This window comes from Pagrus major, chromosome 2 (genome assembly GCF_040436345.1).
Source record: "Pagrus major chromosome 2, Pma_NU_1.0".
NCBI classification, from domain to species: Eukaryota; Metazoa; Chordata; class Actinopteri; order Spariformes; family Sparidae; genus Pagrus; species Pagrus major.
Window position 1 is genome coordinate 6,755,557 of NC_133216.1, and position 27,849 is coordinate 6,783,405.

The 27,849-nt window shown below is 40.6% G+C and overlaps 2 protein-coding genes across 2 annotated transcripts; one reads left to right on the forward strand and one right to left on the reverse strand.

Moving 5' to 3' along the window:
• The first annotated feature begins 7,668 nt into the window (after nt 1-7,668).
• lpar6a (lysophosphatidic acid receptor 6a) lies at nt 7,669-10,298 on the forward strand. The gene has a single exon (XM_073493527.1). The coding sequence runs from the start codon at nt 8,479-8,481 to the stop codon at nt 9,565-9,567; it is 1,089 nt and encodes a 362-aa protein (XP_073349628.1). The 5' UTR covers nt 7,669-8,478; the 3' UTR covers nt 9,568-10,298.
• A 12,256-nt stretch (nt 10,299-22,554) lies between these two features.
• Nucleotides 22,555-27,680, reverse strand: nek3 (NIMA related kinase 3). Its single transcript, XM_073488513.1, is given in 12 exon segments — nt 22,555-22,904; nt 23,474-23,591; nt 23,753-23,884; nt 24,005-24,154; nt 24,411-24,525; nt 25,526-25,657; nt 25,796-26,003; nt 26,117-26,184; nt 26,545-26,628; nt 26,734-26,831; nt 26,948-27,041; nt 27,405-27,680. Coding segments are annotated over 12 exon segments (1,383 nt in total). The 5' UTR covers nt 27,522-27,680; the 3' UTR covers nt 22,555-22,837.
• Nucleotides 27,681-27,849: the final 169 nt, after the last annotated feature.

Consider the following 27,849-nt stretch of genomic DNA (forward strand, 5'->3'; position numbering starts at 1 on the left):
TCTGAAGTTTAAAGTATGTTTTTTTGAGACTCAGAGAATTGTGGGTTGATTTCACTTTCATACACTCTCAGCTGAAACGTAACACTGTTAGCTTCATATGCTGAGCCCTATCAGAGCAGCATGTTTGGACAAATGGTGATGAGAGCCAGATCAGCAGCTCACAGATGATAATTCAGTTACTCCGTTCCAGTCAAGGGTTACTCCCAAAACAAATGATGTTAATTTATGTATGCCCATAGAAGACTATTTGGTGTAATGTTTTCTGACTGAGCTGCCAAAGTTGGGGAAACTGCAACTTGTTTAACACTTATCCAGAACAGTGTTAAATGCAAAGAAGAATCAAAACATGAAACTAGTTTGCTTTTTAATCCTTTTAAGTCATTTCATTTTGCTTTAAAGGGTTGCCAGAAAACACATTAATTTCACTATTAGTGGGTTTCTGTCAGGGCGAGGGGCCATTTAATAGTTTAGCATACTGATTTAGGCTGTCAGTCAAGTTAATGTTGTATTGATGACATCTAAGACTAAACATACAGTGTGTATGTACTTTGTGACACACAAGTTTAACGGTTTGAAAATTGGAACAGGAGGAAGTGCACACAGCTGCCAACGGTACCTGGCACTCCGCCACATACAAACCGTCCTACACTGTGACAAAACTGTGATCTAAATTATAGTTTCATTCGGTCAGAATAAAGGCCTTTAAAATCTTAACCTGCAAAGACCCAGGAGGAGGAGTCCAATATTTCCCTCCACAAATACAAAAATTAATAGGATAAAATGGAAATGCTCATGTAAAGTGTTAATTTTCTACTTTCCACCAACTTTATTTTCTACATTTCAAGATATATAACCGCCCACAGAGTTGTAGTTTAATCTGGGCTTAATTACCAAATAGCCTCTGTGCTGATGCTTCCATATGCAGGAAACTGCACTTTTTCTGGTTTATGGTATGCTCTAACAAATAAGTCACATTGTCTTTACTCAGTACCAGCTTGTGGCTCCAGTTATTTTTTGAGTTCAGAGTGGTAAAAACCACATCCTGTTAGCACATCATTTTCTGGCTCCAATGTGCTACTTCACTTTTTCTAATTTTGTGTTCCAGTATTTTTGAAACCTGTGAACTAACATAAGCTGGCTTGTCTTTCCCTCACAAATAACTTATATACCACTGCGTAGCTATTCAGGCATGCAGTGTAGCAGTGTGTTTCACCCCTAAAACAAAAATGAAAATCAGTGGTCAAACAGTCAGCTCAGTCAGGATGACTGTATGCTGTGAAACATGTAAATAAATGGTGAAGCAGTAAAATGAAACCATGTGTGTGGCTATTCCTGGTCAGCAAAGAATTTCTCAATCCATATAAACCACGATTTATTCAGAAAAACGAAGTGACAGCCAAGGTTTTTAAATTCCAAACATGGAGTTCGAGCCGGTGGTGCCAGGAAACTGCACAAACCCGTTCATGTTGGTTTTCAGTAAAGCGTCAGACTTCAGACTGTTGGTTTTAGGTGCATGTTCTGACATGCAGCACTGTAGGTAACAATAAGGATACAAAATCACATAATTACTGGATCATAACCAATCTGATCTCAAATACTTTATTATCTAATGTGTAGTCCTCCATACTTAATAATAGTTATTCACTATTTGTTTATTCATCTGGTTATTAGCAGTACAGATATGTTAACCAGTCATTCATTGAAGAAGTACCCAGATCACTGAAGTGAAAGTATAGTATCGCAGTGAAGAAATATTTTTACACAAGTAAAAGTACAATTGTATTTGCATAAAAATATACTTCAAGTAGTCATTATGCAGAATGGCATTTTTCAGAATAATATATCTTCAGGACCACAATTAGCCATTTTGGATTATAATTATTCATGTATTCCTATGTTCATAACTTTACTGTTGCAGCTGGTAATGGTTGTTTAACTACTTTATATAGTTTCTCTGCTGAATAGCTTGTGACTTTCAATAACATTTTATCTTAATCTATAATATCACAACATCATTTATTTGTTGACTATATTTTGTATTTAACTAAATCTCCAAAGCAACTAGTAACTAAAGTTTGAAGTAGATTGTAGTGGAGTAGAAGTATAAAGTGCTTCAGTAATTACTGTGCACCATCTGATACCTACTATGTTTGGGAGATGGAGGAGGAAGGTTCAGTATGTCTCTTTTTAAACAGAGAAATAATTTGAGATGGAAACCCATAAATGATGCAGAAGAATCTGCAACTTAAATATTCTACATGTAGTTTCCCTTTCATGTGAGGTGCTTGCTGCAGTTATAGGCCCATTACTTCTCAGAGGGTAGTATGTCAGAGTGCATCTGTTTGACTTCAGTTTTCTGCAATGTTTCTGCTCTTAAAGTTACACAACATTTATAGCTACTGTCACCACGGCCTGCACCACAAGCAGCTACCTGCAGACAAAATGTCTATAAAGGAAAACACAAAGAGCTATCCCCTGAAGCTGCTTGTCTCTTGCAGACCACTTTGTTTTCTGTGCTACAGCGGTTGTCTGGTAAGTCATTGCTCACCTGGTGGTATCTGTCCCCCTTAGCTAACGGGGACGAGCTGTCCTGCACAGCCAAGAATCTCCAGATTACAAAACCTGTGTATCATGCAGTGGAACACATGACATGGCAAGTTCGGCAAGGCAGGGGAGTCATGCCAGATGTTACAGCCCCTCCTCCACTTCTTAATACCCTACTTTCAGCACCCTTGCATGGGCCACCCTATCTCCAAACTTGGTTCTCATTTTGATCTCGACTACACACCTGTAAAGTTTGGAGACTGCATCTTGCATGGTTTTGAGGCTATCACAGAGACAAAACGAAGACATATAAACTTCTGTGGTATTTCATACGACAGTGGGTGTCTACAGGACCACATTGTACCATGATGACGCACACATTTAGAAGGTGGGAAAAATATCAGTCACGCTAACACAGCTGGTGACAACCACTTGACAACCTAAGCTTTCATAGAATGGTTTAGTAGCTCATATAAAAGTCTTCTTATCAGTGTGCACAAACAGCTAGGTGTTGATGTCCATCTTACTTACTGGCAATAGTGTTGGGGCTGTGGTGCAACAGAAAATGTCAGACTAAAAAAATGCATGAAAACAAGTTATGCTAAGTTGGTGAAACTTGCTGTACAGGGGTTTTTATAATGGTTGCAGTGGGGGAGGGTGAAGTATTTGTAGGTGGGGAGTATTTGTTTTACAAAGCAGTCGAAAGCTTTGAGTTGATAAGGCCGTGTGGGGGAGCAAACTGACACTGAAAAAGCCCACAGCAGATTCTTGTTCTTTTAAAATGCCAGGTCGCTGGTTTAGTTTCCATTTAGTAATAAATTAAACCATAGGTGCCACACAAGAGAAGATGAAGCTAAAGATAATAAAGTTCTCACAATCTTTGTATTACTCAAAGGTCATGCTAGGCTCACATTAAAATGATCACACAGTGTCAATGATGTAATGATCTCTTCTCTTTTGTACCTTCTCTAGGAATATCTTTTAAAATCCTAATGGCTTCAGTCAGGTGAAGCACCGCCTGATCTGTCATTTACCCTTAAGATTTTAGTCTCTTTTGTCAAACGGTATCTGATATATCTTCATTTTTTATTCTTGCCGAAAGATGTTTGAGATTTGTGTCAGGGCTCTGGTCTACACTGACTTCCTGTTGCTGTGGCCGTCTTGGCCTCAGTGGTTTGTGTATGGACTGCAGTTCTGTTGAGTTGTACCAGTTTCACTTGCTGTTTGTTTGCCTGTTTGCCTTTGTTTGTTTGTTTGTTTGTTTGTTTGTTTGTTTGTTGACACCAGCAGTCTCTGTTTTCGAGGTGAACATGTGAGAATGAGCCCGAAGCCCTTTCAGTCCCAGTGAAACTGTCTGTGGTCCAGGATGTCCTTTTGCCAAGTTAGACATTTGTTCAGCAGTTTTCATTTGGGCTGTTCATTTTTCATGTTGCAGTGACCAAACACAAAGAGTTTCAGTGCAGGAGGATGTGTCATCATAGACTACTTCTTCAATTAAGTCATTGCTTTAAAAATTTCAAGTCAGCTCGGCTGTGCCCAAAGGAAACAAAATAAACCTACCAGCAAAGCACCTCTGAAGCTCACCAATTAACAGTAGTTGCTAACTGACAGCGTATGACAATTTGTAATATCGAAGATTTACCCCAGCAACAAACAATGTGTTCTGGCTAAGTGTAGCTAAACTCTTCTACATTGGGTTCAAGTGTGCATCACAAATGTATCAAATTTTGATTGGATAACGAGTCATTTTGCTGAGTTTGCAACCCTCCAAAAACACATCCATCATTTTACAGCCACTTTTTTCACAATGTACGTACGCTTCTGGGAAACAAATAGTTTTTGGCCAGTGTGCATCACGACACAGTTTGGCCACTAAGTCAAATTGGGTTCAAATTCCAACACTGTTGGAGCGCCAGGCTTTGAAGACAGTTTTCGTAGTGTCCAAACCGTGTAATTACATCGTCACTTGATACACTGCGGCCCAAATAGACTTTTTCTCATAAGCTAAAATTGTGAAAGAAGGGTCTGTAAAATGGTGGATACATTTTTTTGAGTGTCACAACCCCAGCGAAATGATTCATTTCACTATCATAATTTCAGCCATTTGGTCCAATAACATTTGGAAAGTCTAGAAGAGTCCACGATTAAATTATTTTATCCCTGTTCAAGTTAGCCGGGTGCTAAACTGCAAGTTAGCCGGCTCGGTCGGCAGAAGTCTCTAGTGTGCACGCTAGGGGCCTCACAATACAGAAGATCCAGCTATTTTCATTGCCGGATATCGAGTTTTTTGGCATCAAAATGCTACTGAGCAACTTTAATAGGAGTGAATGAGGCTCTGCCTCCAAGGCTGTGACCAGATATAATAAAACATCCTTGGCTTGGACGTAAGCTGTAATATAAGCTTGCTACGTTAGCTAGCGTCTCATCCAGCATGCTTCCTTCTGTGCAGTGGTACAATTATAAAATGTATCTTGGTAGAAAGAAAATAGTTCCTACCTGAAACTGCTCACAACAAATTCTGTAGATTTTCGTGAGTAACTGGGTCATGATTTCTGGAATGAGACATTGCTTCTGAGTTTATCAAACGTGTTTTTGTTGGCGCTTTGAGCACCTCCAGCTGAATGCCATCTAGTTCCATTATATTCTAGAAAAGGTTGACGTCTCAATGGCCGAAAACTCTGCAACTCACACCAAAACAATCTAGATGGATAAAATGTACCACAGGTAAGACAAAAAATATTTATTTTTGATTATAGTGTGAATTGCCCCTTTAAGAAAGTTTAGATCTAAGTTGTAACTCTTTTTTTGTAGGTTTGTAGTCATGATTGTATTCAAACTTGTGCCTGAGAACACTTCTGACTGCCGCTGATGATCATTACACAACAATATTATGTCACCTACTATCTTTCTCAGGCATTTTTCTCTTGTGCTTGAAAGCCTTCAGTCTTGGCCTTGGGGTGCCAGACAGTTTCCTGGCATTGTGAGAAATTTAACAGTCCAGGGGTTTCAGGCACATGTTTTTGTTTAGCAGCCACATACTTGCATGTGAAGAGCTTGTTTTTATGTGCTGGATGGAACTATTTTGCGAGGGAAAAGACAATAGTACAGGTTTTTCTATGTTCTCGAACATTTCACTCTAGCCTTGATGATGTTTGTTTTGCGGCGGACTGACAAAGAGAGGCACCCTGGCCATAAAACACTGTCTCTTTGATTCTCTGCGAGATTTTCCATCATTTGTTTGACTATTGTTGGTGACTCTGTGAAGTCAAAATTAACCATCTCTGGATTAGTGTCATGTTTCTACACTTGAGCTCATATGTTTATAATGCTGGAGTCAGTTCCAAATGGGGAAATATTATTGTAACAAATATTCAGCAGCAGAAGAAGTTCTCTTATTTTTGTGTGCTTTTAGTCAAATGTGAACATGAAAGGGTGGATTTAGCGTGCCACACAGGCATTCGTTTACTGACGGGAAACCCAGGTAGAACACTTCCCATTTGACACAGTACCAGCCACCAACACAAATGCATTCAGACAATTTACAGTATTCTCTCGCCACACTGCCCATCAAGAAGCCGAAAGCACTTTCAAGTTGTCTGAGACTAATTATTTATAAACTTCACATTCCTCCGTGCTAAGCTACTTCACTCACAACAGAGGCCCCAGTGTTTTTACTGACTGCCAAGTGGGGAGTTTCTACTACAGGACAAGTTGAATGCTTTTTCACAGAGCAAAGAGAGGAGAAAGCTGTGGGCATGGACTGACATGGGCTGAATAGAGAAAGCTTTCTGTTCGGTCTCACATCCAATGTCCCTCACAGAATAAAACTCTGTTCTAGCAGAGCTGCTGCCCACACAGGCTGTCAAAAACTACAAGGAGACAGTTCAATTTTCTTGGACCTCCCCTGAGACCTGTGGAGGCAGCCACCTCAGGCACCTGCAGGGTTTTACTTCTAAGGCACTTTTGACCTCCTTTTTAACATCTCGTATCATGTTATGATGTATAGTGTTGGAAGAGTCTTTACTTAGTAATATCAAGATGTAAAAAAACTCGAACATATTTCAAGTCCTGCATTGAAAATGTAACTTAAAGCAGCTACAAGAACTTTCATTTTTTGTTGATTCTGGCGCCCCCTGTGGACAATAGCGGTACTAAAGACAAAACTAAATTTCTTTTTTTTCACAGCTGTTTACAGAATACATACACTGTGAAATATGACAAAGCGACTTAACTTTAAAGGAAACCAATTACCTCAAAATTACCAAGTAAAGTAGTACTAATACTTTTTAAAAACTTTTTAGCTCTTTTAGAAGTCTACTAAGTAGTAAAAGTAGTAGTTTTATATTATTACCACGTACACATTATCGGACAAATATTAGTCATAAATAAATATGTGAGCAGCATTTCTGTGATGCGGCTGGTTGAGGTGGAGTAGATTTTTTTATTTATATGCTGTGGGGCAAATTAACCTATGACAACCTATGATCTGTGTGTTATATTACAGTCTCATATATAGGTCTGGTAACTTAATCAGCCAAGTTACAAAGTTGTTAAATTAATGTGATAACGTAAAAAAAAAAAAAAAAAAGTGGAGTATAAAGTATAAAGTAGCAGAAGTACAGTACTTTAGTAAATTTACTCGGTACATACCACCATTTATGGAGTTGTACTTGGTTTGAGACATACTAAAAACAAAAAACAAACAAAAAAAAAAATCTTGAGGCCTTTAAACTTAAGAAGAGCACATTTTTATGGAAAGTTGCTCTACAATAAGCTGAATATTGGTGGTATAACACTTTTTTAACTTTTGCTCTCTCACTAGTAAGAGTGAGAATAGCCCAAAACATTTATTTTAAATATGTGTCCATGCGTCAAGATGTGTTTATACATTACTGGCAGTATTCCAGCGGATTATGAGCACTTACTGCAACACTGTGCTGAATTCCCTCAAAGTGCTTCTGAGTTGTTTCGTGTTGATTCCTCCTTTAACTGTAATGGCAGACAAAGGAGTAGGAGGAGTTAGAGGGCAGCCAGTGGGAGGAGTTACTACAGCTGCTCTGCCTTCCACTCAAAGTACAAAAACTGTCTGTGATACCGGCACAAAGGAGAAGTGGAACTGTCTGAGCAGGGTGAGTGCTGAGTCAAAGCGTGTGAGGCTGTCAGAGGGAGAAACAAACTGAGGAAAGAGAGGCAGAAGTAGAGACTGAGTGACTCATTCAGTTGGTAAAGAGAAGTGGGGGGTGGGCAGGAAACAGACCCTGAGGACAAACTCACATTGTGACACACAGACAGACAGACGAAGAGCAGGAGCTCAACTCAAGCTGCAGTTCTGTCCCTGGGAAGAAAGACGCCTGGTGATTTGTGGCCAGGACCTTATGAGAGGTGGTGACAAGTTTGTTGCTTTGGAGCTGAAGAGGACAAAAACACACTGACTTTTGACAAAGAGGAGGGAATTTGACAAAGAGGGCATCTTTCTAACGGACCTGAATGTGGATATGCCATCTTTCCTTTTGTGCACTCAGCAGCTCTTGATGGTTGAGGACTTCATGAGAGAAAAGGAGACACATTTGGGTGACTGATTTATCTGAGTGAGTAACTTGTGGGGTGCAGCCTGGTTGGGAGACAGGGCAGGGGGAGGGGAGGACGCTCCAGCCTGATTCTCTGTCCCCTGGGAGGGGTCTTTTCAACATGAGGTAACCCCCAAAATAACTACATCAAGACAGGGGAGGGAACCATGTTGACCATGTGCAGCACTCCTCTCTAACACGGACACATGTGTTGGAAAGAAACCTTAGTGCAAATGGCCTGAACTATCAAGGACTGTTCTGCGCTTTACTCTCCATTCATGGTGAGTTCATTGTTCAAGGAAGCCCTTTCATTAAATAGCTATTACATAACAGACACCCCTCATCCGTCCACTCTTTGTCTGTCAGAATGTACAACATCACCCTCCCCACTTACAATTCCCCTCCACAAGGGGCTGAAATTAACCACACCTGCATCAAGAATGATGGCTTCAAATACCCGCTGTACAGTACTATCTTCAGCATTGTGTTTGTGGTGGGACTGATCACCAATGTTGTGGCCATTTACATATTCACCTGCTCTCTTAAGCTGAGGAATGAGACCACGACCTACATGATGAACTTGGTGGTGTCTGACCTGCTGTTCGTCTTCACGCTGCCTCTGAGGGTCTTCTACTTCATCAACCAGAACTGGCCTTTTGGAAGCATGCTGTGCAAGTTCTCTGTCTCGCTGTTCTACACCAACATGTATGGCAGCATACTCTTCCTCACCTGCATCAGCGTGGATCGCTTTTTAGCCATCGTACACCCTTTTCGCTCAAGAGCGCTGAGGACCAAGCGCAATGCACGGATAGTGTGTATTTGTGTGTGGGTGCTGGTGCTGTCAGGGAGTCTCCCCACGGGGTTCCTGTTGGACACAACTTCACATGAGAAGAATAAGAACAACGCCACTTTTTGCTTCGAGAACTTCTCCTCCAAGCAGTGGAAATCTCACCTGTCCAAGGTGGTGATCTTCATAGAGACAGTGGGCTTCATCATCCCACTTCTGCTCAACGTGTGTTGCTCCATCATGGTGTTGCAGACCCTGCGTCGCCCCCAAACCATCAGTCGTGGGGGGAAGCTGAACAAAACAAAGATCCTTCGCATGATAATCGTGCATCTCTTTATTTTTTGTTTCTGCTTCATCCCCTACAACGTAAACTTGGTCTTCTACGCTCTGGTCCGCACAAAAACTTTAGAAGGCTGCTTTGTGGAATCGGTGGTCCGAACCATCTACCCAATAGCCCTCTGCATCGCTGTGTCCAACTGCTGCTTCGATCCCATCATTTACTACTTCACCTCAGAGACCATCCAGAACTCCATCAAGAGGAAATCTCAGATTGACCGTTCGTTTGACGTCAAGTTCTCCGAGGCCCTGCAGTCAGAAAGCAGCTCCAACCTGCAGTGCAGCCTGAGGAACCTCAAAGCTAAAGTCTTTCACAATGAGTCATCAGTGTAATGGAGGCATTATTAAAATCCATCCTTCAATAGAAAAAACAAACCTCCTTGAGACAATGGGAATGGATTTGTTGGAGTGCTTTATGAAGCACCTGCCAAAGAAGTGTTTGATCTCAGTCTTCATCTCAGGGCAAATGTCTGGACCTGTTGTCGACAGCCTCGGCTCTGCAGTATAACTGCTACATGACCCTTTGTTCACATCTGTGGATTTGTTATTACTACTTACTAATTTGCTTTTCCTGCGGAATATACTGTAATTGTGTTATGCACAATTACTCTGCCAGTGACCTGGAAGGGAATGTGATTACTGAACAGCAGGACAGTTACGATATTGAATGCTACTTGTGCCTGTATATGTGTACATTTCCATGGTAAATTGTGGTGCTAACTTTAGAGTAGTATCTATTAAATTAACATAAAGTTATATCAAGCTATAGATTGTACAGAGCTTTGTTTTTTGTGTGTGTGTGAATTAAAAATAGGTCACAGAAGTGCCTTTTTTGTTCTGGCAGCATTTCATTATAGACTCTTTATAGACCATTAAATGCACTGACAGACTTCCTCAAGCTGCACTCCTGCCACAGTTATGAATAAAAGTCATGTACTGTAAAACAAACGATTGCACCTGAAACCTTTTGTTATTTAAATGAAGACACTGGAGTATAGATACTTTTAAACGCTGAACAAAGATGAAAATGACACATCAGTGACACATTAAACCGCATGAGACCACTCGACTGTTACATCTCTCATGTTTGACCTGTATGCAAATGAGGAGGTAAAGAAGTGGAAGTAGAAAGTCTGACGAAATTTCTCTAACTCCCACTGGGTAGTGCCAGCTTCCTGTGTCATAACCACTGGTGGAGGAGAGAAAGTCTTTAAATTATTAAGCAAACATTAGATAAATATGCATGGAAATGTGGTGTAAAATCCACCAAGTCAAGAACAGCATGATTCTACTGTCTGCCATAATGGTGTCTGCTTGAACATAAAGAGGATCAGTCAGTATTGTAGAGAGGAAATGAAGCCTTGTAGTGCCTTTTATGTTTAACTTAACCTAGATAGGAATTCAATTTTATCTTCCAGTAACATCTTGTTTCCCTCCTCCACAAGGACAGTGTGTTTTTAATATCACCATGCACTGACAAGACTGGTCCTCCGCGGCACCAAAACAGTACAGTCAGTACAGCTACACAATAAATCAGGAAGCTTTTACTCAAATGAAAAAACTATCAATAAATAAGTCCTGTAGTAGTACTAGAAAAACAGATGTGTGAAATATTTATCCTGCTGTGGACAAATTCACAAGTGATATGGCATCAGTGAGGAGTCAACACAGCGTGAGAGTGAATAACAGAAAGCACATGGCGCTCTAACTTTATTGACATAGCCCGAAGGTCAGTCAGCGGCACTTTATTCATACCCCACCTATAACTCTACTTCTGAGGCCATGTGAGCGAGTCAAGGACAGGGTTAAAGACCTATGCTGTTGTGAAAACAAACAAGTACAATTTGACACTGCAGCAGTTCACGTCATCTGTGCAGGAGGCCACTTAGCCACATGCTTACTGAGCATCATGAACTAGAACTCGTTCTGGACTGCTCCAGACATCACAATGACACATTTGAAAAAGACATCATTGGATTATCATTATGTTAATCTGTATAAATGAGTCAGACAGTGTGTATTCAGCACAAACAACCGTTATCTGACCACCAGCTGTTTGGGGCCGTTGTCTTCTGGGCTAAAGGTCACGGCAGACACAGAGAGGGACAAACAAAGGAAATCACACTTTAAATGCAGTTAAGATATGTAAATACAGCGATACATTTCTCACTACAGTTTGGCACCAAGAGCAAACTTTTGAAATAAATAAATTATGCTTCTTAATGCATCTTTCAACATCTCTTCAAAAAATGAACCAACACTTTCCTCATAAACAATGACGATGCAAGTTACTTAATTGTTCCCACTTCCCGCTCACGATGAGCATGTTGCTTAAAGGGACAGGTCGTCCCAAAAACATACATTTTTCCTTCCTAAAGATTGTTTTGGTATTGTGTTTTTTGCTGTAGAGATGTCACCTTCTTTCTCTCGAATACAATGAAACTAGATGGTCCTCAGTTTGTGGTGCTCAAATACTCATAAAAACTCAACAGCAATATCTCTTTTCCAGAAATCAAGTCATGGTTACTCTTGATAATCCATAGTCCTTCTTGTGAGCAGTTTCATGTATTTTCTCTTTGTATCACTGAGCAGAATCTGCATCTACTCATGGATGAGAGGCTAGCTAAGGAAGCTAACTAAGCTAGCCAAGGTTGCAGCTCAGCCGAGGAGGATGCCGTTAAAGTCTACATCCTGTGCTGTCACAAACATGAGCCTCTCGTTCAGGTAGATGCACGCTTCCCTCTGCACGGTGATATGATTGGTGGGCGTATTTCGCTGGAAAGAAAATGATTCTTACATGAAACATGCTCACAACAAAGTCTGTGGATTATCTTGAGTAACCAGGTCATGATTTCAGGAAAGACACATTCCTGTTGAATGTTTAAATGAATTTTTTGGTACTTTGAAGCTGAATGCCATCTAGTTTCAATACATTAGAAAGAAGAATCTCCAAAACTCACTTAATTTACACCAAAATAATCTGGATGGATAAACAGCACGACAGGTAATTTTTGCTTTTTGGGGGAACTGTCTCTTTAATGTCAAGAATATGCAGTTGTGTATACACTGAAGTTTCATGGTTGTATAAGCTCTCTGTATCAGCGATCGGACCCCTCACGTGAGCCCAGCAGACTCCTCTTTATACACAACAGTTATCTAATCAGCCTGACCTCTCCTTCCCAGCAGGCCGCAGGGTGAGAAAGCACAGACGCCACACTGCTTGTCATCACATACATTCTGTTCTACATTGCTTCGGTAAATTCAGATGGGATCATGCATCAAAGTGTTCCTGTACTGTACAAGATGGACTGATAATCTTTGAATTAGTTTTTTGTGAAAGTGAGGTGAAGGAAATATGGAAAGTTTGCACTAGTAAACACTTCTTCTTCTAAGATTCTATAAATTTAAAGAGGGTTTGACATCTTTAGATAAACATGTTATAAATAAGTAATTTTTTAAGCGACTGCTGAAATCCTCCAAGGTCACACGAAGCAAAAACAAAGTTTTGGCTGCTTATGTGTCTACATCAGGGTCAGAACAGTCAGTACCATCCTTCAAGTCTAAGCAGAGACAAAAACAAGTCTAACTTAAAGCTTTAGGATCTTATTCCCCTGTGGTACATCCGGCATGTTTTCTCCAATGAACCTCTTAATGGATGCTTTGAAGTTCTGTCAGTCCCAACTGACTGGACATCCTCTGGTGTGTTGAGAACTCGTGTCAGGAGGCATTAAAAGGAACCTCAGTATGTGTGCGTTTTTGGGAAAGACGAGTTTAGGCTGTAGGGGGTAAGATCGGGGTGAGGTGTTCATCCACAGATTCACTCCACAGCTCCGGATCACATGACAAGGGAAGTGCCTGTCCCACTAAATGGATGTGGGGGGGAAGGGGGTCCCTGCAGAGGATAATCAGCCGTTTTCCCTGTATGGTTCACAGGATGAATTTCAGAGGAAGTTATTACCCTGATACGGCCAGTGCCCATTTAAATCTGCACTATTTTCCCACAATTACACTAGGATCACATTCCACATCTTTGCTATTTACAGTCCCACCTTGGTTTGTGGGTAAGCGGGTATTATTATCGCTCTATAAAAAGTTTGTCACCCTCTCGGGGGGTACATGCTTGCTCGCAAGACAACTTTCGTGACTGGGAAGGAGAAGGCAATAAAAACACACAATGCGGGAGACAGAACATTGCGTTAGGTAATCATTTGTCAGGATGTGGTTCGACAAAAAAGAAGGATCTTGCTTGTGCTTGCACAACAGCCTCACTCAATCTGAAATCAGAGGCAGCACTGAACTAATAACCAGCAGAGGAATGGGCTCAGTGTCTGCAAGGAGGGAGGTAGGCTAAATAGCTGCACCAACCAGTCACATGTAATCCTCCTCAACTCCCTGTCGCCTCGGACCATAAACAGGCCTTATCAATCCCTGGAGGAGTTATTTGACTAGATCAGCTCTTGGTTACATAACATCTTAGGAATGAAACAGAAGGCTTAAGCAGAATGTTGATAAAACACTCCCTTCAGCAGGGTACCGTGATGTATACAAAAACACGCAAGCCTGGTAAGAACAGGAAAGCTCAGACTTGTCTCATATGTGTCTTAGCAGTGCAACCAGGAAATGGAATTGGGACATTCTAACTACATTTGACAATGATTGTGTGCACAATGCCTGTCATTGTACTTGTCAACAACCGGATGAGTTTTTACCTTAAGGCAGAATTCAGTGGTGGTTGGAGCATGAGTGACGTTAATGAAGGAGCCAAGAACTTCCTGTGAAATCAGCTTAGATGTGACAGAAGATTAATCCGTTCAAAGAAGAGTCCTATGTGGCTCATACTGAGAAAAGTCATGCCTGGAGTGTTTTGATAGTAATCAGTAAGAAACAGTGGAAAAATGTAGTGATTTACATCTTCCACTTTGTGTGTTTGTGAGTGTGGGCGTGTGTGGGTGCGTATGTGGTTGCGTGTGTGGGTGCGTGTAAAATGTTGAAATTACTCAGAAGCACATCCACAAGTCACAGCATGCAATGGGACTGGTTGTAAAAGAGCAAGAGTTCTGACTAAATCCATTCACTTAATCTGGGTGGGATTTCCCATACACTCAAAGTGACACACACTGGAGCACCCATACTTTTGGGCTGACAGATTTGATCCTTGGAAACACCCTGATCTACTACAGTGCTGTACTCTACAGGTTGTCTGAGTGAACATGGTATCAGTCTATTGAAGGGAAAAAAAACGTTATGATTAGGTGTGTTCTGCTTGATGGGACAGGTTGGGTTTTCCTTCACTGGGAGTCCTTCCTCTGGAAACTCTTTAGGATTTAAACAATGCCTGACCAGCCAATGTGAAGACATTAATCCTCTCCTGTAGCTGCAGCTTCTAAGCAGAGAGGACGGCCCATTGGTGCGACTGACAGTCTCATGACAGAAAGGAAAGGTCACTGGGTCAAACCCCCCACAGCAGCCACATCTACTGTCAAAGCACCCTTGTAGGAAATGATGATATAAAACTCACAAAAATGTAAAATGGTCTTTTAGAAAATGTTATATCTTTATGCATTTTATAACATAACTTTAATTGATCATTAAAATGATCACGTCTAACAATGTGCAATCTTACAGGAATAAGAATCTAGTATGTTGAGTTGTTCTTTATTTGGCAATATTCCATTAAGATATATTAGATAAAACTCCTTTAAAAAAGAAATTACCCAGTTATGGTAATAATTTGGTTTAGTGATTTGCATTAAATTATTTATTCAAAGCAGCTACAGGGAGCTTTCATTTGTTGTTGATTCTAATAACCGTAATATGGGTATGGTTAAAACAAAGTAAATTTTGTTTTAGTAGCGTTAAAGTTTATACATCTAGATTACGTGTAAGCCTACAGCTAGGAGATTCAATTGCTCGCTAATAGTACTTTTGTTGAGCTAAAAATAAAGATATCAACATTCCCTGCTAGGTTTGTCTTTCAAATAATAAGCCAACAGCAAGATATGTATAATTTGCCTGACAACAATAGTGACCTTACGATAGGATCACACCAGCCACAACGCCCTACTTACAAGTCATTACTTCATTATCACATGAATACTCGACTATTAGTCATGGGTCTGACCACACCCAACCTTATTTTGATCTCAACTACTCACCTGTGAAGTTTTGTGACTGTATCGTGCATGGCAAAGTACTCAAAACTGATTCTGTGTTAGTTCCCACTACAACTGCTGTCTCCAGGACCAAGTTTTTGCCATTATGACACACACAGACTCACAAGATGAAAACATTACTAGCTGATGCTGTCGCGGCTGTTACACTTTAACCCAGTTATTCTGCTGCCATCTGGCAATACAGAAGTATCCGCTACCATACCACCAGACTACAGAGCAGCTTCTTACCTCAGGCTGTGAGACTCATTAACTCTAATTAAAACTAAATGTTTTCATTTTTCTTAGACTATTATTTGAGGGGAATTTTACCTGGTGACAGTCATTAAAAATGACAGTATATACATAAATATAGCCAGTCTTCTAATTGATGGTGTCGTTTGCTTACGTAGGTCATATAGAGTCATCAAAATTAAGCTGAGCCTGTTTCATGACCAGTAAAGAATCTTCGTATTAAGTTTGGACTAATCAACAGGGGCACATTGTCACATCTTAAACAGTTACTACCTTTTTATCACCTGCTGGCTGTTAATGCAGCTCTTGCTGCAGGCAAGGCAGATAAGTCCGTATCTGCCTGTTCACTGAAGCTTTAGGTCTTAAAGTGTTAAATTGAACTGTACATTAACTAAAGAGCTGATCAGCTTGTACAACTTGTACTGAATTCCCCCATCAGGTTTTACACAGCGGCTCCACTGAGCACATGGCAGGATTAGTGATACCCGGGCCCTGCTAATACTACAGCACAGACTCATAAACAAATGCCCGTAGCACACTCCACAGCACAACCACACATAAAAGCTGACGCTTACAGGTCAGCCTTGAGGTCAGCGTGTTCCCCGTGAGGAATTTCCACACAGCCTCTCAGACCACACAATACTTTCCCTCTCCTCCTCAGCAGAATTCTGTCTCCTTTAACCACAGAAGATCACTATTTATTTCTTAAGTAAGGTGATGTCCTCATCTGCTCAACCCACTCTTGTCCACAAGCCACAGATCTTAGTAAGATTGAATCATACTTATTGTTTACTCTATAGGTTCCTTTTTTTTTAAAAAAAAAAAAAAAAAAAAAGGATTACATTTCCCCGAAAGAGCATAACACTTAAACGTGACATGCTTAAAAATACGACCTCATCTGAACCAGAGACACCTAATTTATTGACACCCTGGCTTCAGGGTGGGAAGGACGTGGCTCATTGATACCCTCGAGGTTATCTGCACCCAAAAAGAAAACATACAATTAGTCTCATGTAACAGACAGATAAGACCAAGATAATTCGACTGGACACAGAGGTACCATCAATCAAGAGAGGCGAGATAATCCATAAGAGATGTCTGATCATCATGTGTTGATTGTGTTGTTTGAATTGTTTTCCATTTGTACCACATTAAGGGAACTTAACTTTGCAAAACCAGTGTAAAAAATGATTCCCATGCCTCATGGAGTCAGAGAGTCAGTTTATCTGCCATTTGCAGTAAAAAACTACATTGGAATTGGGATGCGAGAGCTCAAATAACACATAAAATCACTCAGACACCATATGAGACAATTAAATACTGTAAACTAAAAAAGCAAAATAGGAAAGACAGAGAACAGACAAATTCCCAGTGTCAAACTTTAAGGTCCATATGCATAGTTGATTTTAAAGTGCTTTGCATAAATTACACTGTGTATGACAGTTTATACGGATAGTGTGGACAATACAGAAATTAAAATCTTCGTTCAACAATCCAAAACAGCGCCGCAAAATTGTTGGCAACAATACCTTCCATATGTCATTAAACATCGTTAGTATTTTCCTACAGATTTTAAACACCCACATTTCCAGCCTACTCCAACACAGAACAATCTTAGTCTTTGGTCCTCAACGTGTCAAACATTTCCAGTGATGGAAACACTGTTATGTGTGCTCGGAAAAGTCGAAGTGGCATGACTGATCAAGACATTATTATTATTATTAACTCGTCATTGGTCATTGTGTGTGTTTGAACTTGTGCAGTGTGGATGCACTGTTTTAGAACAATAAGATATACATACAGAATCACAATGTATGTCCAGCAGATTTGAGCTTGAATCATTGTGTCAAACTCAACGCTGTGCTGTAAGTTTCTCTGCATCACATTCGTGCAGTCAGTGCAAGAAATCCAACTCATTTCAAAACTGAAATGCAAAGTGTTGTTTATTGCAGGATGTAAACAGAGATAGTGGTATTGCACAGCAAGTGTGGTGATATGTTTAGATCAGTGTGAAGATCAGGGGAGTGATAAGCAAGTAGAGTACATTCTACTCTGATAACACCGTACTTCTGAGAAATAGGCTGGAATTTTTCACTTTGAGCTTCTCACAGTGTTAAATGAAACTGAATTTCCAATCCTAGTCTGTGTGAGCTACAAATGTTTGTACAGCGTTACTTGGATTAGTGCAGGCACATGGGGATATGATCTAAGCTTCACAACTTCAAAATAAGATCAAAAACCAAAAAGATAAAACCACATACCACATATAAAGCTGCTGTAAGGATCTTTGATTTTCTATTGATTCTGGCACTCCCTGTGGACAAAAGCAGTATGATCATCTGATCTGTTGTTAACAAATCATATATTTAATCCAATCAACAAACCAGGACAATCTGGCACAATATTTTTATAAGACAAAAGGAATAACTGACTGTATCACATATGCAGAATTTACGAGAGGGGACAAATAATTGAGAATTTGTCATAGACATGTTCACAAAGTTTATAAAGTTTCCCAGAACTCAACAGCCCACAAAACTCCATGATTTGTTAAAGGAGTTTGGTGCTGATTTGCAGCCACCCAATGATCAATCTCAGTGAGGATAACAGGATTACATTAAAAATACCAGGTCAAAACACAAAGCAAAATTCTGATCGTTTTTTTTTTATCTAGATGAAGTATCCAGATACACAACCTTTTTTAATACCACGTGTAAATGAGGTGATAGAGGCATCAGTATTAAATTAAGACAGTTTCAAAACCAGGTAAAAGTTCATTGTAGTACGTCTAAATACACAATGTACTTCTTACTTCATTCAGAACTTTGTACAGCAGCTGCTTTCAGTAAACTGCATGTAAGCTTCTAGAGGAAAGCTAAGAAACACGGTGTCGAAAGTCTTGTCTGCTATTGATCTATTATTGGCACAGAGGAAGGATGGTAAAGGGACAGACCAGCCTGTGACCCTGCCTAAAGGTGGATCAGGACCCATCAGGCGTGTGAGCCACAGACAATAGCAGCCTTTAAAACTGAAAATGGCCCGACAACCTTCACAGAGCTGGCACTGTTCTACTTTACACAACCCAGAATCCAAATTTAACTGTTCCTGACCTTTTTACTTTGAGTGGCTGATGAATTGTGGAGCTCCATGACAAACCCTGCTTGGCCACACCAGTCCCTCTATTGTCTGATACAGAGCAACAAAACAGTGGCAGGAGACAATGGAGGGTCACTGCAGAGGGCTGGAAATAATCATAACAATGACAGCTCCCATATTTATAGTTGCAAAGAGACTCCCGACTGCAGCTCCTAAGTGCTTTGTTATTAACAGGAAGAGCTGCTCCCCGTGAAGGATAAACAGCACTTCTCTTTACTGAGTGAGTCATGGTAGCAGGTTTCATTGTTTCCTTCACTGTGTGGTTGATACCAGTGAGGCTATAAATGTCTACTAAAACCTTAAATACAGTCCAGAAACTAACATAGCCGAACATCTAAAAAAAAAGCTGAAAGTGTTTGGTAGAAAATGTGTTTCTAAGCATCAGTAGCCAGACAGAGGTCACTGGGTCATCTTGCATCTGCAGAGCTTTTCCTGAGTGAAACTGGGGGCGATCAGAAAGCAGGCCACATAAACAGGCACTGTGACAGGCAGACAAAAGGGGAGCGGAGATTGTAGCAGATAACAAACGTCAATATTTCATCAAGGGTGATGACAGAAACTGAGGGTCGAGGTGTGCAGCCAATCTCCCAAAAAGACAAAATGAAAGGTCTTTTGTGCATCTTTTGATAAGAGGGGAAGGAGGTTGATTGTTTGCTATCAGGTCACCAGGATGAGCAGGAAGAAAATCAATGAAGCACTTCAGATTAGACGTCCAAGCAGCAGCGAGAGATGTAACCTCACTGTGACTCTGAGTAGATACTGAAATACAGGATGTAACATGTTTTAAAATGAGTAAGGCGTCGATGTACAATGAACAGTGAAAGAGGAAGTGCTGCATTACTAATGCGTGCCTCAGTTCCACTGATTTCTCTGCTCAGCTCTCACACGAGGCCTGGCACGCGAGCGCTGTGGTTTTGCTTGTACTTGTTGACAAAAACACTGAAGCGAGGTCATAGTGCAGAGGCGTTGACACCTATAAATGTGAAACAGTGGTCGTTCATTTCACATCTCGTGTCCTTTTAGTCAGCGTGCAATGAGCTGTCTCATCAAACCGATTCGAAATGAAAGTTGCACGCCGACTTTGATCTCACAGGCCCACTCAGTGTAGGAGTGCTGCACAGATGAGCAGCTTGCTAAAAGAGAAATTTAGGTTTTGACCCATTTATAGCCGATGAGATACAACAGACACGACTTCACATCCTTCCTGCAAGAGGAAACTCCCGTTCATCTGCCTGTGCTTGGCTCTATATTTCCTGAAGTAAAACTTCATAAAACTGTTCCGCCAGGGTTTTTTTCAAGCCAGGTCTTGAACATTTGACCCAGTTATTAGAGAGGTGGATGAAATAACAATTGCACAATTTCATGCAAACCAATAGTCCTACAATAAATTCCTAAGTTTAGATCATTTAACTTGTTTAATTTGTGTTTAGACTTTGTTAGAGAGGCTCATTTATCAGATTTGATGGTGTTTGTGTATTAAAATACAATGTAGTGTGAAAGCCTGTCACATAAACATACTCACAAAGCAAAAGAATACAAACAACAAACATACAAAAAGGCCCTCAACAGAGGCTGCGGCGCAAGGCTCAATGTTGCCTTGTTTCCTGGCTTGCTGAACTGAGCTTTTCTTTAATTATTAATAAAATCAGAATAATCTAAAGAAGAAAGAAAGTGAAGAATTAATATGCTATGACAATTGTTGTATTTTAAAGCCAGTATGACATTTTGACAGGACTCTTTGGAGGCCACACCTGTAAGTACAGTGGGGCTGGATTTAAAGGTTTTGATTGGTGCCAGTAGTTTGGGGGACATAAACATGCTTTAACCCCAAATCATAACAAATTGCTCAAAGCATTAATGTCGAATAAATAAGTGTTACCGTAACACTAGAGAACACAAGTGATGGAAAGAGTACTATAAATCTGTACTCAAGAACGAGTACAATAACATTACTTATTAATGCCTTTTTACTGCATGATCATAGTGTATGACTACCAGGCCATTAACTAAGAGTTTCCCTCAATAACCTCCTCATTATAGCTTATTGATAGTAAGGAAGTTGTACTTGAATTATGATCTTTATATGATTCGCTCAATATGGGCCTTACAAGGTGGAAGTACCACAAGAATAGTCATTCTACCTTAATAACACTCCATAAATACGGTGTATTCTTATGTAACATAACAACAAGTGTGAGACATTAATGACATTAATGTAATGACTAATAAAGAGCTAATATGCTATTAATATGCTTGCAAATAAGCAACTAGCTAATGGTTAATGTGTGTACCATTAATTAAAGTGTTCAAATAAAATACAGTCTAGAGTTGGAAAAGTTTCCATTTAGCTCCGAAAGTATCTGATCAAAGGACTAAGGAAACCGAAGAGTCCAAGAAAGGATGTGATACCTTACAACACATGAAACTGTGCCTGATATCCTGATTCTGTCCTGATACTCAAGGCTATGTCCAGATTTCACTTCAGTTGGGTTCAATAAATGAAACCCTCCAACAAACTATAATAGCCCTTAATATGAAAACCCAGCACCACAGACCCCTCAGTAGACATTAGATGTCTGAGCTGTAAAGAGTCACTTTGGATCGTCATACATGCTGATGGGAGACCCTCCTATCTGCAGGACACACAGCATGCTGGTGCTGCAACTTAGCTATGTTACACCACTTTATCTGTATCTTTGCTAAACATGGACATCTTTGGAGGTACAAGGGGAAACACAGTAAGAACAAAAAAGCAGGGGGCTGGAGTGTGAGCTGTGGAGGGGGATTCAGTGTGTCTTCAAGATAAGGGGCGAGCCACAGCCCCGGGCTTCCTCAATAAAACACATTATGGCCAGATATCTGGCACAAGACTCTCATATAGCAAAGTCTTCCTGTCAGCCAATGGGAGGCCTCAGTCACCAGAGGCACTTTGGCAGCAGGATAATCCATCCCTGGTGTGACTGTTGGTGAATCAGCATCATTATGGTTTTGTTGACTCAAGGGTCTGTAGTATCTATATCCTGCTGAGCCCAAACTGTCACGGGCGAGGCTTGGCTTTTGTCTCACTGTAGCCAAACATGTGGTTGAGCTGTTGTCTGCCTGTTATTTCATATACTGTTGAGCTTTTAATTTGGCAAACCAAAGAGAGTGGCAGGCTCTACTTGTTCCCTCATATTAAAAGTCCATATGCTCTTCAGGATGCCAAAAATACCCAGAATATAGTCCTTTAAATTCACATATAAGCAGGGCGAGCACTCACAGATTTTAACAAAGGTTTAATATCTGAACCAGGAATTTCTTTTCTCACTCCTACCAGTCCTTTCAACGCCACCTAGTGGTTCATACTCAACATTTACTGCAGGAAAAGCCCAACACTGCCTTCTCTCTGTGTCTGCACTGTTGTGGTCAGAGCAAATTAAAAAATAACACAACAGCTACAGGCTCCAGAAGTATGCTTTGTTAGTGTCTCACCATGAGAATAAAAGACAAAGAAAACCAATGACTGAACGTGTTTAGTCTACTTTTGACATTGCAGCGGAAATAAGACATCAAAAGGCGCAGGCAGGCGGGCGGGCGGGCTCGAAAACGGTGTGACCCCACAGAGACCCAGCTGCTCTGAATCCAATATTTCCTGCTTCCTCCGACAAGCCAAACAGAAGCTTCCAGACGGCTTCAATCTACTGGGAATGTTATCGTTGGTAACCTGATGTACACAGCAGATGTTCAAATTAAATGACAGACAGACACACAAACAAACATCTCTGTGTAAAAAAAGGTTTTATGACAAGTTGTACCACATTAAATTCAAATTTTAGTGTTTTGCTGCAGCACGTTTGGGCAGAGCTTCATATAGCAACAACAATTTAAAAACTTTGAGCTTAGCTGGATTTTTGTAAACTTGTAATTAACCTGCTATAAAAATTGCTCCTCATTTTTAAGAGCAATACCTGGTCTTAAACACATCAAGTGAAATGATTTTGGCATATGCAATCAGTTAGTCCTTTTATCACATGTAAACATTAATTATGACAGGAAAGGAGGCTTTAGTGTTCTGAATACATTTTCTCAACTTCATCCATCCAGTCACATGGAGATTCTTCCTCAAAGTCTCTGTGAAGACAGAACAAGCAGAACAAACGTGTCATATCATTCCCACCTGATACACAATTTGTCAAAAGCCACACATTAGCCTCTTTAAGGGCTTCACTATGCAAAACTATCAGAACGTCTGAATAAAACAACAAACATAGAGGTATTTTCCTTTTTGTCTTGCTGATGTTCTGGTAAAATCTATCGGCATGTTGGTGTTGTTCCTACAACATCATAAAAATGTTGCTCCAGGACCATCCTTGCAACTGACCCATCATATATTTCAGTAACATCATATAGCTTTATGACTCAGGGAAAAGACTGGAAATATAGGCACACGGGAGACGTGAACCTTTCTAATATGTGGTTAATGTTGTAAAAGTATCTATTTGACCCACCCTTTCTTAAACCTAAACCTATTTTATCACATTTTGGTCAGTTGCAATGATGGTCCTGGAGCAACATTAATCATGATGTTGTATGACCAACACCAACATGGCGATATCAGATAAGCCTGGTGTCAGATTTGATAAAATATGCTTATCCTTGGTAAAATATGTTAAACACTGTAATACATCAGGGTAACTTACGTGTCCTCGTCATCAGAGCGAGGCTGAAGCCGGTCCTCATCTACGGCCACTTCTGCCTCAGGGCCGTCGGTGGCGTCACCCTGCTGCTGGGACAGGGGTCCCACCAGAGGGTCTTCATCTGGAACCACAGAGGCCCACTAATATCATCCACTACACTGACATATTCCTATCATGAGTGCAATGACTCTGATATTTAGCTAAAACATTCTGATTAGGATAATTGTGCGTTACAGGAAAGCTGCTTCAATTAAAATAACATGTATTCAGATATCAACACACCTCCTCTGTTTATTAAAAAGGTGCTGGAGGCTCTGCTCAGCCGGGCCTTCTCCAACAGACTCAGAAGCCTCTCAGGAGGATCTTTGTCCCATCGTCTCCTCTGCCTGCTGCCCTCTGGCTCCTCTGACACACCTGGGAAAACAGGACATATCTCATATCTTCTGATACTGAATCAAACTTCCCAAACTTAAATTTTGTATGAATGAGGAAGTGAAAGTTTTGCTACTGCTGTCACACTTCTATGAGTACAACCTGCGAGAGGCCGGCTGGTTGACGTCATGCTTTCAGAGATCAGGCTGGCATTGGCCAACATCTGCACCACGGAGTCTGATGGATCAGCGTGCCACTGTTTTCGGGGAGCCGGCTCTCTGCTTTCACAGTGGGCTTCAGGTAACTCCACACCTGAGGACAAATGTGACGATGGATTATTTTCTTAAATGTTATTTATTATTTATTTGCTGTTTTCAAAAGGGTCCTGACAAGAAATACACTGGAATAAATCATATAATACATGAATGACAGTGCTTTTGTTTTCACTGACAGACACATGGATTTTCCTCCAAGTCTTCAAAAAATTTCAGAGATGTAATCCTCTGAGAACTGCAGCACTGCATCCTTTATTTCGTGACTACATTGTTAACTTTGACTTAGACTCTACCTTCAGACGTTGATGTTTTTATTAAACTCTTCTCTCCCAGAAGGTTAGCCACCTTCACTCCCTCTTCTCTGTTCCACTGACCCGCACGCCTCCCCTGCTCCTCCGCCTCTATCGCCTGTAAAAGATACAAAGCAGTGCAGTAAATCAAACACATAACATGAGCTCGGCGGCCATCTGAACTAACAGCAGCTTGTCAAAGGTCAGATTCCACACATAGGGTCACCACAGCTGGGGAAAGTGTGTAAGAGTTTAAATTCTCACTTCATCACCATGTGGTGACAGTAAGTTATTATGATGGATGGACGGCCATAAAATCACTTCAGGTTCAACTGTTTGAGAGACTGTCACCAGGCAGGAAGCTCCACCGCAGCGAGCGGCACGTTTTAAGTGCACAGGTGAGATGTTTCAATATCATTTTTTTCCCCTTCCTGGTAATGGTTTGGATACCTGATTTTTTTTGTGTATTGGCCAATACAATGTGTACGCCTTTTCCCAAACATAAACTGATATTTGTAAAAAAGGATTATGTAATTTTAATCAATTTATAAGTGAATAGTTTTATTGGAGCCATTACTTTCCTGCAAATTATATTTTCACTTCATCCTGATGTTAAAAAATTATGATCGAGATATTACCACTATGATGGTTTAGGGGTAAATGTTTGTTGAATTAGTGGATGGGCGTTAAAAAAAAGAAACAGTCGTGCGTAACAGTTGCATGTCATTACAGCTGTTCTGGTGCTGTTTGAGAACCTCATTTTTGCAAACTGCACTGCGATTCTTTTTTCTCTTTTTTCTAGTCTCATGAGCAGTGGAGTGGACACAAGTATCGATGTACAAACGGATGTTTAACGGCATTTCTACATCCATTTACGGACAATTGTGGGAGTGGAAATGATGCTTGTGCACGTCGACCTGTTTCCACAATGATTGAGATTTATAAAACAGAATTAGGCGTAAGCACAGCTTTACAAATCTATCGAAAACAAGGCATGTGGATATTTCTGTCTTTGTGTGTACACACAGTTTTAGCCATGAATCTAAACTGAGTTCAGTGCGTCTGGGCTTTGTTATCGGTATGGGAAAAACCCTAACAGAGGGTGTGTGTGTTTCTACCTGGGACGACAGATGTGTACGCAGGAGTCTGGAAACCCGGTGAGAGGTGAGGATGGTGTGCAGGGACGGCCTGTCCTTTGGGTTTGTCTTAAACATCTGCTTGATCAAATACTGCAGCTCATAGCTCATCATTCACTAAAATGATATTTTCACTACGAGAAGGTCATTAATGTTTGCATCCTGCATCACGAGCATATATATTTATATATCTTAACATATGTTAATGTATTCAGATATTAGCTTCTTCATGGTCTCATGTTGTTCTTTTATATTTGGGGGAATTGATTTCACCACATGACACTGACCCAAAGTCTTTAAGGTTTCATTTTGTTTTCATTTGATCTTGTACCTTATAAAATAGAGAACCAGTTGAACATACATGGTAACCTACCTCTTATTGTTGTACGGCTTGTTGTCCCAGATTTCTGGAGCCACATAGTATGGTGTCCCAACGTATGTCTGAGCAAAGGCCTTTGAGCTGCAACACAATTATAAAAACTAGTCAAAGTTGAATGTAACAGCAGCAAATTGAGCACTGAGCATTAACTTAAAAAACGACAAATATAAATTGTTGTCTTTCTCTTCCTGTACCTGTTCAGAATACACGCTGAACCAAAGTCCCCGAGCTTGATTGTCCCATTATCTGTCAGGAAAATGTTCTGGGGAAAGGAAATGAAAGAGCAGTGACGACTTAACATGGAGCAAAAAACAAGAGCAGTCAACCATGGCAAAATGATGCATTAGTGGGAGATAATGCTGTGAGCTTATCTCGCTCATCATCGTTCATTTCATTTCACTCCACGCGGACGAGATTCTATCAACACGCATTCGACCAATAAACTAAATCAGTGACTTCTTGTTCTGTACATAAAGAACGTCTGATCGTCCTCATGAGCTCATAATGTCTGCTCTTCGTATCATAATACATTTAACTCTTTTTAGACATAAAATAAAAATCTATTAACACGTATAATAATTCTAAACTTTAAAGTTTTGAAGAATACTTGGACCTGGAGTACCTTGGACTTCAAATCTCTGTGCAAAACCCGTTTATCGTGGACATGCTTTGCTGCAGCACACATCTGAGCAAACCACCTCAAGATCTGGGGAAAAAAATAGATATAAATGAACCAAAATTAAAAAGGGGAAGAAATCATTTATAATAATAATAATAAATGTGAGAATAGTTGCAGATAGTCCAGGCCTACATCATCAACAGGGAACTGTGTAGTCTTCTGTTGGCGGATCCTCTGGAGCAGGTCTCCTCCTCTGCAGTACTCCATCACAATACACAGGAGGTCATCAGCTGAACAAACACAATCACATTGCCTATTTTGCAATCCAAACAATAATGAGTGCATGTCACCAGAGTCCACCGCGTCTTGTAATAAGTTTTAAAGGGAGTGTTGGGTGTGTGAATACCTTCGAAAGCCTCCCTGAAGGCCACAATATTAGCATGTTTCAATCTGGACAGCAGGACGGCTTCTCGCCTCGATTTCTCCAATTTGGACTGATTCTATAAAAATGCAAATACAGGCGTGAATGCATTCTGTATAATGCAAAACAAACAGCCTCCACGTCTGTATGCAGGCAACAATCTGGTGGGTTATGAGCACAGAACAAATAACATTTCCATATCCGACCCCAGGCTATCACACAACAGTCTGAATTCAAATAAAGTGTGCAGCAGTGTAGGAAATCCTACATGTACTCATGTTTTATTCACTGTGTTATTACTCAGATGATTTTACCAGATATACGTGCTGCACTGGGTGGGGGTGTTGGGGGTGGGGTTTAAGTCCAGTTACCTGTCCCACCACACAGGTGAGGATGAACCTACAGCATGTACAGTACATCACTATCTATGTTTGTAAAATACCTTTGGCAGCTGGACTTCCTTCACCACATACTCCTCCTGACTGCTTTTACAGCGGACTAACAAAGCCCGACCGAAGGAGCCTTCACCGATGACTCTCTGGAGTGAGTACCTCTCCATGGATCAGAGGATAAAAACACTTAATAATCTAGTTACAACGCACTGAGCCGGTGGAGGCGGCCCTTTACATGAAGATTGTCTTGTTTTATTCTTCAGTGCGCACACTGAGACATTAAAACGTGGCAACAAACGAGTAATGCACCTTAACACCTAGCTGGACTCGTGCCGTTTGTGATCTGACCGCTACTTCCTTGTTATTGTATGACGTAGACGGAGGCACACCTGTGCTGCGCAGCGTGGCCGCCAGATGGCAGTAGACCACAGTCAAATCTCTAAATCTACATTTTAATATCCAAAATACTGTTTTAATAACTAGTAGTATAAACGT

Bases quoted from the DNA above. Each gene is read 5' to 3' on its own strand.
- lpar6a (XM_073493527.1), top strand. From the start codon at position 8,479: ATGTACAACATCACCCTCCCCACTTACAATTCCCCTCCACAAGGGGCT.